Source organism: Hyperolius riggenbachi, chromosome 5, assembly GCF_040937935.1.
Source record: "Hyperolius riggenbachi isolate aHypRig1 chromosome 5, aHypRig1.pri, whole genome shotgun sequence".
Taxonomy (NCBI): Eukaryota; Metazoa; Chordata; class Amphibia; order Anura; family Hyperoliidae; genus Hyperolius; species Hyperolius riggenbachi.
In genome coordinates, this window is record NC_090650.1 from 148,607,627 (window position 1) to 148,620,481 (window position 12,855).

General features: G+C 43.1%; 1 protein-coding gene across 4 annotated transcripts in view; it reads right to left on the bottom strand.

The window, feature by feature from the left end:
* HECW1 (HECT, C2 and WW domain containing E3 ubiquitin protein ligase 1) overlaps positions 1-12,855 on the bottom strand; it is a 412,329-nt gene that overhangs the window by 15,311 nt on the left and 384,163 nt on the right. For all 4 annotated transcript variants that reach the window (XM_068236363.1, XM_068236364.1, XM_068236365.1 and 1 more), the window contains 3 exons: positions 12,493-12,591; positions 10,603-10,732; positions 2,763-2,909 (listed from right to left, as the gene is read on the bottom strand). In XM_068236363.1, the coding sequence (XP_068092464.1) occupies positions 2,763-2,909; positions 10,603-10,732; positions 12,493-12,591 (376 nt within the window). The remainder of the gene's footprint in view (positions 1-2,762; positions 2,910-10,602; positions 10,733-12,492; positions 12,592-12,855) is intronic.

Below are 12,855 nucleotides of genomic sequence, written 5' to 3' on the forward strand. Positions count from 1 at the left end.
GCAGCCATAATTGTCCTAAATATTTCCAACCATAAAATCGTCCCTGAGGCTACATTTTCATTCAAATCACATTTTCACAGGTGTTTTAACACATTTGTACACAAATTTCTCAGCAGCACAATGTGATTAAAAAGAAATTGTGAACAGTGCGTGAGAAAAAGCATAATTGTGCTAGTTATTTTCCATGTACATATAAATGCATTAATATGACTCAGCCCACTGATTACCATGAGCTGTAAAAGTACTGCATTTTTCACATGTGAAAAAATGCACTCACAAAAAATACACTCATCTGACATGAGATCCACAAGGACTTGGTTGAAGAACAAAATGTTATAACTGTGTAAGCTTATTTAAGTAGGCTTTCAAAGTTCCAGTTTATATTCAGACCATATAAAGCACAAGTGTTGTACTAAAAAATCCAGTAAGCTGCCTTTGCAGGTCTCCTGCTCTCATAAAGCATGTTACTTTTTCAAAAGTTTGGTATATCAAGCTGGACAAATCACCCTGATGAACATTCATAAAATGGAGTGAGTTGTATGTGTATAAATGTGTTTCATATTTATAGTGAGATCAGTTATAAGGACCCCAGGAGGTCTAAAACATGCTAGCTGTTTAGTCACATTCTTGCCATAAAGGCCATTTAAAGCAGTGGTCCCCAACCTTTTTTGACCCAAGGCCTGCTTCAGCATCAGGCAATTTTTCCAAGGCCCGGGGCGGGTGCAAGCTTATGTGTGTGTGTGTGTGTGTCATTACATAAAGAAGTCCTGGCAACACCTGCCCTACTTAACCACTATCTTCATCACCCTCAGGAGTCAGGACTTTGGAAAAGATCCCTTTGCACTGCACTGGGGCTGCTGCATAAGCCACCACACAAGGTACATTTGGTGTGACAAGTAGAGATGTTGCGAACTGTTCGCTCGGCGAACATCTCTGGGGCTTTTACTACTTCCGGGTCGCTCTGACCCGGAGTAGTACGCCTGCGCTGCCCGGCGAAGCGCGTCCTAGATCGCGCTCCTGTTGCCGGGCACTCTCTGCGCATGTGTGTGACGTCGTTCATGACGTCACGCACATGCGCAGAGAGTGCCCGGCAACAGGAGCGAGATCTAGGACGCGCTTCGCCGGGCAGCGCAGGCGTACTACTCCGGGTCAGAGCGACCCGGAAGTAGTAAAAGCCCCATGCATTCAGAGATGTTCGCCGGCGAACGGTTCGGGAACCGTTCGCAACATCTCTAGTGACAAGTGGTGTGAAAGGGGGACTGCCAGGGCTTCCTTATCTACTGGCACAGTCATGTTCTACCTTCATCTGCCTCCCCTCACTTTTACCCTTTCCTCCTTCCCAAAGCCCCATTACCCTCCTCCTTCACACTTCCCTCCTTTACACCATCACTTCAATTCTCTTCTCCCCACACTAACTTTTACCCTTATCTAAGCCTTCCATTCTTCTTCCCACACTAACTTCCAGCACCAGCTGCTCACCTCAGTGCAGCCTGAACGCTGTGGCTGGCAAGAGACAAGAGCGTCCCAGTCATCCTCACTGCTGCCACCTGGTGTCTGTACAGACAGAAAGCATGCTGCATTACAAATAACAGACAATAGGTGGCAGCAGTAACAATGGCTGCAGACAGCTCTTCTCTATAGCTTCCTGCAAACTTCAGTGACACTTCTCTCTGCACTGTGATGTCAGACGGCACAGCCCAGCTCAGAACAGCCTGCGGCCTGGCAGTGGGCCGCGGCCCGGAGGTTTGGGACCCCTGATTTAAAGTGTACCTGAAGTGAAATAAATTGTTAAAATGATTTACTTTCTCCAGTAGTGGGAGGCCTCTGGATAGTCCGGAGACTTCCCAAGTCCTTTTAGACTCCACCATTCTAGCACTGGGTCCATTTTAAACATATTTGACAAGAGCTTAACAAATATGCTTCTCGTGGCCAAACTACCACCTTGTATGAATGAATCCGACTGGGCATGTGCGAGTAATGTCCATACCTACTTAGTAGAATGAGGCTGCTTGTGTACAGCTTTAATCCTCTGTGCACGAATGCTTCATTCTACTGGGCATGCATGGACCATACTTATACATTCTCAATCTGGATGCACTTGGCACGGTCCAAAAAAAAGCGGGTCCTGGGCAATAATGGTAGATGCAAAGAGGATCTGGGAAGTTTCAGGAATAAACAGAGGATTCTGATTACTTAGATAAATATTCAAGATTTAACCCCCTCCTGTTAACAGGATTGCTTTAAAGGGAAGGTTCAGGGTGTAATTAAAAACAATAAAAATACAAATCCACTTACCTGGGGCTTCCTCCAGCCTGTGGCAGGCAGGACGTGCCCTCGGTGCTTGCGCCTGCGCAGTACAGCCCGGAGGACGTCCGATGACGTCAGCGCCATGGCGTGAGACGCACATTGGCGCGCAGAAGAGCCCGACCTGGAAGCCGGCCTGGCCAGGTCGGGTGCGCCACCGGAGAAGACCGGGAACCTGTGGAGCGGCGCCGAGGGCACGTCCTGCCTGCCACGGGCTGGAGGAAGCCCCTGGTAAGTGGATTTGTATTTTTATTTTTTTTAATTACACCCTGAACCTTCCATTTAAAGATACAATAAGGGCGTAGTAGTTCTTTGGATGCTGAAGGTGTGGACACTGCACTGTCTGTTTACCTCACACTGGAAGTGTGTTCATCTGCATCCTGACCATGTGGTATAACATAAAGCAAGTACAGAATCTCTAAACCCACAACATTTTTGAATTTGGCTGACTGACTTACCTCATAAAAGCCCCGTACAAGGGCTTCAGTCTGCTGAACTACTCCCCGTTCCACTCGCCACTTCACCATTTTCTCTATATATTCTTTCTTATTTTTCTCTGTTACTTGTATATTTGACCCACCAGACTTCAATTCTCTTTCTGTGACCTGCAGGGCAGAAAATAATCAATAAAAAAAGATACCAGTTAAAGAAACGCTTTAATATGATTTCAATCTCTGCAAAATAGCAACACTCCAATAGAAATAGTATTTATACAGCAAAGTTAAATCTAGAACAATGAGGAATCAGGGGATTCAAGGGTTTGGAGGTGCAACACTGATGACAGCAGTGCTGCGTATCCCCTCCTCCGACTGCTTGTTCACCTGCCTGCAACAGCATGCTGCAGCAGCTCTCCCTTTCCAGTGCGGATATGTAGAGAAGAATCTTGTATATTTATTTACTTGATTCTTTAGCATGTGTTCGGTCTTTTGGCTCTCATGCCACACAAAAAGCATGGAGATCTGTGATGGAAGTTAAAACTGGAATGCCCAGATGAAGACTCAGGCATGTAAATCATATGCTGCTTGACTCCTCTTCTGCTGCATTGAGCAGAGGTAAGACAAGGTACGTAGGAAGGAGGCACTCCACAGGCAGGAACTTGCATTCACATTTAATGGCAATGTCAGTACACTACATGTTACGGGCTCCGCCCTTCATCAGGTGTATTGAGCTGAGGTAACCCAGATTAAACGGTAATATGGGGCTTCTGCACAACTATACAGAAATGTTGAGCAAGAAAAGGTGCATAGATTAAAATGTACAATAAAACACATCTAAATAAATATTTAACAATCTCATAATAAAAAAGAGTAATAAAAAAGAAAGAATACCAGAGCCCAAACGTAGATGAAAAACGGGAACAGCTATGTATGGTGAGCTTTCCTGATGCTCACCGCTTCCTAAGGGTGTCAATTGTAAGTATCCCTCCTCTTTTAAATTTCTCTGAAGAGTAGCAACATGGGGGTCTCAAAACAACTCTCGAATGACCTGAAGACAAAGGTTGTTCACCATCATGGTTAGGGAAAGGATACAGAAAGCTGTCTCAGAGATTTCAGCTGTCTATTTCCACAGTTAGGAACATATTGAGGAAATGGAAGACCACAGGCTAAATTCAAGTTAAAGCGGAATATAACCCAGCATTTCATCTTTGCTATAAAACATTATTTACAGCATATTATATGCAACCAGCATTTTTTTTTTAACTAGACCAGCATGCGAAGGGTTATACACAGAGCTTGAAAGTTCAGTGCAGTGAAATGTGGATGCATCCGAAGTTGTAGATTATGTTATCTTACTTAAATGTATCAAGTAAGGAATGTGACACATTCTCTGACTGTGGAGAAGCAGCTCGACACAGACAGACAGTCAAAGCATGTCTGGCTTCAATACATAATGAATAAAATCAGTTATTAATAAAATGCAAAGTTAGCTCACAAAGCAAATAACTGTACTTTTGGGAATGTATAATTTCTAAATGAATAATAATACTTATGCACAAATGCAAATATGATAACCATATGGCATACAAAAAGTAGGAAAACATGTTTTTATTGAATATTATGTCAGGGTTTTAAACCGCTTTAAGGCTCGAAGTGGCAGACCAAGAAAAATCTTGGATAAACAGAAGCGACGAATGGTGAGAACAGTCAGACTCAACCCAGGGCCGGTTCAGGTCATAATGGGGCCCTGGGGCAAAATTAACCTGAGGCCCCCTCCCCCAGCACATTCGTCCCCAGGGCTCCTAAGCCAGCTGCTGCCGCCCTCCAGTTCGCCCTCTTCAAATTTACTGTGTTTCCCAGGGTCCCTGCACTGTTTTTGTCAGAATAGCAACTTACCCATCCCGGTGCACTGCTCCAATCATACTCCTTGTTTTCATCCCCGCAACCTATTTTCCATGACTCTGCGCTTGTATCCCCTCCTCCGACTGCTTGTTCACCTGCCTGCAACAGCATGCTGCAGCAGCTCTCCCTTTCCAGTGCGGATATGTAGAGAAGAATCTTGTATATTTATTTACTTGATTCTTTAGCATGTGTTCGGTCTTTTGGCTCTCATGCCACACAAAAAGCATGGAGATCTGTGATGGAAGTTAAAACTGGAATGCCCAGATGAAGACTCAGGCATGTAAATCATATGCTGCTTGACTCCTCTTCTGCTGCATTGAGCAGAGGTAAGACAAGGTACGTAGGAAGGAGGCACTCCACAGGCAGGAACTTGCATTCACATTTAATGGCAATGTCAGTACACTACATGTTACGGGCTCCGCCCTTCATCAGGTGTATTGAGCTGAGGTAACCCAGATTAAACGGTAATATGGGGCTTCTGCACAACTATACAGAAATGTTGAGCAAGAAAAGGTGCATAGATTAAAATGTACAATAAAACACATCTAAATAAATATTTAACAATCTCATAATAAAAAAGAGTAATAAAAAAGAAAGAATACCAGAGCCCAAACGTAGATGAAAAACGGGAACAGCTATGTATGGTGAGCTTTCCTGATGCTCACCGCTTCCTAAGGGTGTCAATTGTAAGTATCCCTCCTCTTTTAAATTTCTCTGAAGAGTAGCAACATGGGGGTCTCAAAACAACTCTCGAATGACCTGAAGACAAAGGTTGTTCACCATCATGGTTAGGGAAAGGATACAGAAAGCTGTCTCAGAGATTTCAGCTGTCTATTTCCACAGTTAGGAACATATTGAGGAAATGGAAGACCACAGGCTAAATTCAAGTTAAAGTGGAATATAACCCAGCATTTCATCTTTGCTATAAAACATTATTTACAGCATATTATATGCAACCAGCATTTTTTTTTTAACTAGACCAGCATGCGAAGGGTTATACACAGAGCTTGAAAGTTCAGTGCAGTGAAATGTGGATGCATCCGAAGTTGTAGATTATGTTATCTTACTTAAATGTATCAAGTAAGGAATGTGACACATTCTCTGACTGTGGAGAAGCAGCTCGACACAGACAGACAGTCAAAGCATGTCTGGCTTCAATACATAATGAATAAAATCAGTTATTAATAAAATGCAAAGTTAGCTCACAAAGCAAATAACTGTACTTTTGGGAATGTATAATTTCTAAATGAATAATAATACTTATGCACAAATGCAAATATGATAACCATATGGCATACAAAAAGTAGGAAAACATGTTTTTATTGAATATTATGTCAGGGTTTTAAACCGCTTTAAGGCTCGAAGTGGCAGACCAAGAAAAATCTTGGATAAACAGAAGCGACGAATGGTGAGAACAGTCAGACTCAACCCAGGGCCGGTTCAGGTCATAATGGGGCCCTGGGGCAAAATTAACCTGAGGCCCCCTCCCCCAGCACATTCGTCCCCAGGGCTCCTAAGCCAGCTGCTGCCGCCCTCCAGTTCGCCCTCTTCAAATTTACTGTGTTTCCCAGGGTCCCTGCACTGTTTTTGTCAGAATAGCAACTTACCCATCCCGGTGCACTGCTCCAATCATACTCCTTGTTTTCATCCCCGCAACCTATTTTCCATGACTCTGCGCTTGTCATTGCATAATAACTGGTCGTGGAGAAAAGGCAGACAGTGGGGATGAGGAAAGGAAGCATGAATAAAGCAGCATGCCGGGATAGGTGACTTGCTATTCGTGACAAACCAGTGCAGGGATCTCAGAAGGCACAAGTCAGGGGGAGACCTGGGGGGCCCTGCAGTGCTCAGGGGCCCTGGGGCAATTGCCCCCTTTGCCTCTATGGCAGCACCGGCCGTGACTCAACCTACAGACCGGCACCAAAGTCCTACACCATCATCTTGCTGCAGATGGAGTCACTGTGCATCGTTTAACCATTCAACGCACTTTACACAAGGAGATGCTGTATGCAAGAGTGATGCAGAGGAAGCCTTTTCTCCGCCCACAGCACAAACAGATCCGCTTGAGGTATGCTAAAGCACATTTGGACAAGCCAGCTTCATTTTGAAATAAGGTTCTGTGGACTGATGAAAACAAAATTGAGTTATTTGGGCATAATGCATGCAGGAAAAACAACACAGCATTCCAAGAAAAACACCTGCTACCTACAGTAAAATATGGTGGTGGTTCCATCATGCCGTGGGACTGTGTGGCCAGTGCAGGGACTGGGAATCTTGTCAAAGTTGAGGGACACATGGATTCCACTCAGTATCAGCAGATTCTGGAGACCAATGTCCAGGAATCAGTGACAAAGCTGAAGCTGCCCCGGGGCTGGATCTTTCAACAAGATAATGACCCTAAACACTGCTCAAAATTCACTTAGGCATTCATGCAGAGGAACAAGTACAACATTCTGGAATGGCCATCTCAGTCCCCAGACCTGAATATAATTGAAAAACTGGTGTGAGTTAAAAAGAGCTGTCCATGCTCGGAAGCCATCAAACCTGAATGAACTAGAGATGTTTCGTAAAGAGGAATGGTTCAAAATACCTTCAACCACAATCTAGACTCTCATTGGAACCTACAGAAAGCATTTAAAGACTGTAACTTCTGCAAAAGGAGGATCTACTAAATATTGATTTCATTTATTTTTTGTGGTGCCCAAATTTATGCACCTGCCTACTTTTGTTTAAACAATTATTGCACAGTTTCTGTAAATCCTACAAACTTCATTTCACTTCTCAAATATCACTGTGTGTCTCCTATATGATATATTTAACTGACATTTTTTATCGTGACAACCAATGATTTATACAGGAAAATCATGATGATTAACGAGGTTGCCCAAACGTTTAAATCCTACTGTACCTGCTCCCCCTTTCACATCTACGTTTGGGCTCTGTTATCCTTTAAGTGCTCAAAAAAGAAAGAAAGAAAGGAGCAATCAAATAAGTGATGAATTCAGGATTGTTCATAAGTTCATAAGTAAGGTTCCGTATCATCTAGTAAATAGTATATTGTATTATATGAATAGGACAGCTGTATATATTATATTTAACAAAAACAAAAACAAAAATAGCTAACAGTGCAGGGTGAAAAAGAAAATGTGATACTCATGGTATGGTCCTAACAGATCATTTCAGGATTGTTGGTTCAGGAGTAATGTGGTCCGGTATGATAAGGGCACTGGCAGATCAGTTAGACTAGCTTGGTCTGGTGCTCTGCTTCCTCAGGGTGTATGTGACGTTGGACACTTTGAAAGGGACATCAGGAACATTTCTAGATGGAAAGGGGATGCACTGTAATGATGACATACAGTAGGGATAGGGAGATGAGTATTGTCTTATAGAGATGCCCCGAACGGTTCGCCGGAGAACTTGTTCGCGCGAACTTAGCTGGTTCGAGTTCGCAGTGAACCGCGAACACTTAGCGAGTTCGACCTGCCCCCTATACTACATCATTGGGCTAAACTTTGACCCTCTACATCACAGTCAGCAGACACATGGCTCCCTCCTGGAGCCCCCCTCCCCCTTATAAAAGCGTCGGCCATGTTCTCACTCTGTGTGCTGCTGTATTAGTGAGAGAAGTGAGAGACATTGCTGAGATCGGGAAAGCGATAGTTAGGAGGTCTGTTAGCTTGCTCCTTGCTGATATTTGTTGATGAAAAGCACCCCAAAACTGCTCTTTTGAGAGCTAATGTTCTTCTGATGTGTTTGTGTGTGTGTGTGTGTGTGTGTGTGTGTGTGCCACTGACACTGCATATACAGCCCTGTCTGTCGCAGCTGGCCCTTGCTAATTGCTGTACTGTGCCAGGCCCAGCACATTCAGTGCATACCTTTCACTGCCTCTGTGTGACTGCACTTTGTATTATACCACCAGCAGTCAGGTCAAAAAAGTGGTCAGTACCTCACCTTTATCAAAATGAATGAGGCATGGATCCCGGAGGGCTACTGCCTGCCCGAAGACTAAGTCAGTCCCCACACACAGCATCTCTGTCTGCACGCCGTGTGACTGCCTGCCCCAAGACTAAGGCAGTCCCCACACAGCATCTCTGCCTGCCGGCCGCTGCTGCCTGCCTCAAGACTAAGTCAGTCCCCACACAGCATCTCTACCTGCAGGCCGCTTAACTGCCTTCTCCGCCACCACCAACAGGGTCCAGGACTCCAGGTGGATTCCTGAATTTTTAAGGCCGATGCTAGCAGCGGCCGCTATAATAATTTTTGTGGTGCACGTACATGTCTAATTTTTCTGGCTGCACTGCAGCTGCAACAACAAAACAAAAGGCATGTACATGTGCCAATTCCTCTTCGTGATCGTTACCCTGCCGTGGTGAAGGGGCTTGCGTATCACAATGAAGCAATCGCTGTCTATTTACATGCACTCTAATGAGTATTTAACAGCCCCACCTAGTGTTTCCACCCCACCCTTTACATTGTAAGCCTCTGGCAGGGTCCTCCACTCCCTAGTGTAATCTACAGGATTGTGTGCTCCTGTCCTATGACAGCCTGTACTTGTATTACTGGGCCTACCTAACCAGCCCATATCACACGATCATGTATTTTGAACAATTTGCATGTTTAACTTTGTTCTATGTTGTATAACCTTATGTCTGTCATCCTTGTATCATTGTATATATTTATTGTCCAGCGCTGCGTAATATGTTGGCGCTTTATAAATTCAATAAATAATAATAATAATAATAATGCACTGGGGACAGCCCTGTAACACAGCTGTCCCCCTGGGGGACAAGAGAGCGATCGGCTCTCATAGGCAGAAGCCTGTGACAGCCGATCGCCAGGATTGGCCGGCTGGGGGGAGGGAGGGGTTTGCTAAAAAAAACAAAAAACAAAAAAAACAAAGGAAAACATTAAATATTATACAAAAGCACACACATAAATATTTATTTAAAAAAAATAAACAACTGGGGGGCGATCAGACCCCACCAACAGAGAGCTCTGTTGGTGGGGGGAAAAGGGGGGGGAATCACTCCTGTGCTGTGTTGTGCGGCCCTGCAGCTTGGCCTTAAAGCTGCAGTGGCCATTTTAGTAAAAATTAGCCTGGTCTTTAGGGGGCTTTACCACTGTGCTCCTCAAGTAGTTAAAGCAGACCTGCTCTTGGAACTTCCTCTTTGCTCTAAAAGATACTTAACAGCATAATAAAATTTAAAGAAAAACATTTCTTTGCTGCAAATGATACAAATCCTCCAATAAATCTGCAGTGTATCTACTTCCTGCATTCATGGAAGCAGACATATTGTTAACATCCTGTACTTAGAACAAGGGGCAAAACAGTCTTGAGCCGCCATGTTGTCTCACTTACTGTTGTCATTGTTTGGTATGCCATTTTATTTTTATATTTCAACTGGTAGAACAAAACAGTATGTTGTGCCAGGTCTGGAATGAGAGGCAGGTTTTCCTATGGATAGCAGCCAATGGGAACAGACATGCAAATTCCCACAAAGCAGAATGGTAATCATGCAATCCTGTGCTACACTGATTGAAGGCTGCAAGCTGCCTGTGAATGGACAGGTTTCTCATTACAAATGCATGCCAGATTATGCAACCACATACATGTTTGTATGTACATGTATGAAATCCACAGATGTCTGGCTGCAGATCAACTGCAGTAAGCCTTATGCGGATTGATGACAACATCCTGGGCTACTCTGAACTGCAGAATGATTGCAAATAGGACTGACTTAAGTGTATGTCGCCCCCTACATTTTACTTGAGCAAATTAGAACTACTGTTAATTTCTCGGCTTATAGTCGAATTATAGTCGAGTATATACTTTATGGTAGTTAATTTAGCAGAGCACATATTTCTGGCACTACAATATCATAATATCATAGGTGTTTGATATGTATGACATGTACATACATAATGTCCCTACTCCTTTAAAAATTAGGACTAAACTAACCTGACCAAACACTTCCTCATTGACTGTGAATGTCAGGTCCAAAATGTCGGTGATGTCATTATCCTTCATCCACTGTAAACTCTGGTGAAATTCTTCATCCAAGTACTCCAAATCGCTGAGATCACAAGGGCTACAGAAATATGGACACAAACAACTTATTTTCAATACTGAGATACATGAATACATTACCCGGGCCACTGTTTTAAGGATACAACATTTAGGAATTCATGCAAGTTCTGAAACCATGATAATGACAGTATATAATCAGATACAAAAAAGGGTTTTCCAACATGTATATGCCGTGGCCCTGTAGTAAGCGAGATATAGAGGATGCCATACTTATATCCTTTTAAACAAAACTATTTGTGTGGCTTTCCCGTTGGTCCTCTGCCTCCGGTACGTCTGACTAAGATTTGCCTACTAACTGCATACTCAGGTTTGTGATTTAAACACAGCTGAAGCCAGAATTATTATCAGTACAGCCAGGCAACTGGCACTGTTTAAAATTAATAAATATGGCAGCCTTAATTTCCCTATCAGTACAGGGTCACTTAAAAACAAAATGAAGGCTGGTACCCACTAGCTGTGCTTTGGAAGCGCTTGCCATTCGATGGTGATCCACAAAGCGCTTTGCCAGTGGATCCCAATGGGGGTGATCCCACCATTGCAATTGTGAGGAAATCACAAAACACTGCTTGAAGCAGTTTGGTAGCTAACCCAGAGCAAGCGCATCAGTGGCTAAATCGTGATCGCTCTGGGAAATCATGGCACTCTTGCGATTTTGAAAAGGCTGTTCAGTTGCAGTGATATTTGATAAATTCACTGCATAACCGATTTTACCAAGATAATGGGGAGAGACAGGATAAAGAATTATACTAATGTGCTGTGAAGAGATCGGGCTGTTCACTTGTAATGCAACATCTACATGGTTCAAAAGGGGCTAGATGATATACCACACAGTCAGAGTATGATTGCACTTCAAACCCCTAAATCTGTACAGAAAATCAAGATATTAAATTAGTCATTGGCGTATAGCTCTGCTAATGAGCTTATAAACAACAGAGGTAAATGCAGGCCACTTCTGCACTTGTCTTCCTTTCTTTTACTGTAAAAATGTCATACCCTGGAGAGAGCCGGTGGGAGAAACACAGGGGGGTACCCCATTGCAGCTCACAGCAGTAATTACACTAGTCGTCAGCCAAATTGTATCTAACTTATTGTTGAATGGAAACTTGTTGACATCAGAGGACAGCTGTACTTACACGAGACTTTAACATAAAATGTATAGCATAATATTTATATAATAGTATATCTAGTATGTTTAGACAGCTTTAATCCCAGTTGTATTTCTGTGCTCCAACAAAAAGAAGAAAACACAGAGAGCCCAGTATCGTGTAGTATGTATTGGAAAATAAACCACAAACCAGGGTTACCCAATTAGGCAACCACTGTAAATGCAGGTGGGGAGATTAAGGCCTGTCTGCACTCAGGATTAAGAAGTCACTCTCCGTAGTTTGGAAAGAAGGTATATCACCCCTCCACCAGTGGTGGACACTTCCTGCGATTCTGTGCTCCAACATTACCATGTTCTATGACATTTATTCAAAGGGAATGGCAGGAATAAGTTCTACTTAAGGGATGTCATTTACAGACACATTTTGCAAATGATGAGAACATTCTACAGGGTTGTAGACAGCATGATGAAAATGGGGAGGTGTAACACTGTCTCCATTCCCAGTGGTTTGGCTATGGCTACCTTTACGGTACCATTTTACTGGTACCCTATTTATATATAATATTAAGTTACTGGGCATTATTTTAGGTCCGAGTGCATGTACTGTATTCATCTTTGGAGATTAGTAGATATTATCTTGAATGATGTATACTCACAGCCTTAGAAGAGCCTTGTAGAATGGTCTCGTAAAGAAGGCATCCAGAAGATACTGGTGTATGAGAGCAAGACCAAGAATTCTCCCACTAAACCGAAACCTAGGACACATAATTCCATCATAAGCCAGTAGTAGAAAACTTACGAAACATAATGGGCCCAATCCAACTCATTTTTTCTCCAAAGTTTTCTCCTAGGTGATATTTTCACATCTTATCAACAAAATGCCTTTTAAGACACCAGCAAGCAAGAAAATACTCAGCATAATTTTGACTGTACTTTTTCACCTACTTTTTGTAGTTGCAAAGTGCTAAAAAGTTATTTTAAGCAGAAGATGAAAAATTATCTCCTAGGAGAAAACAGGA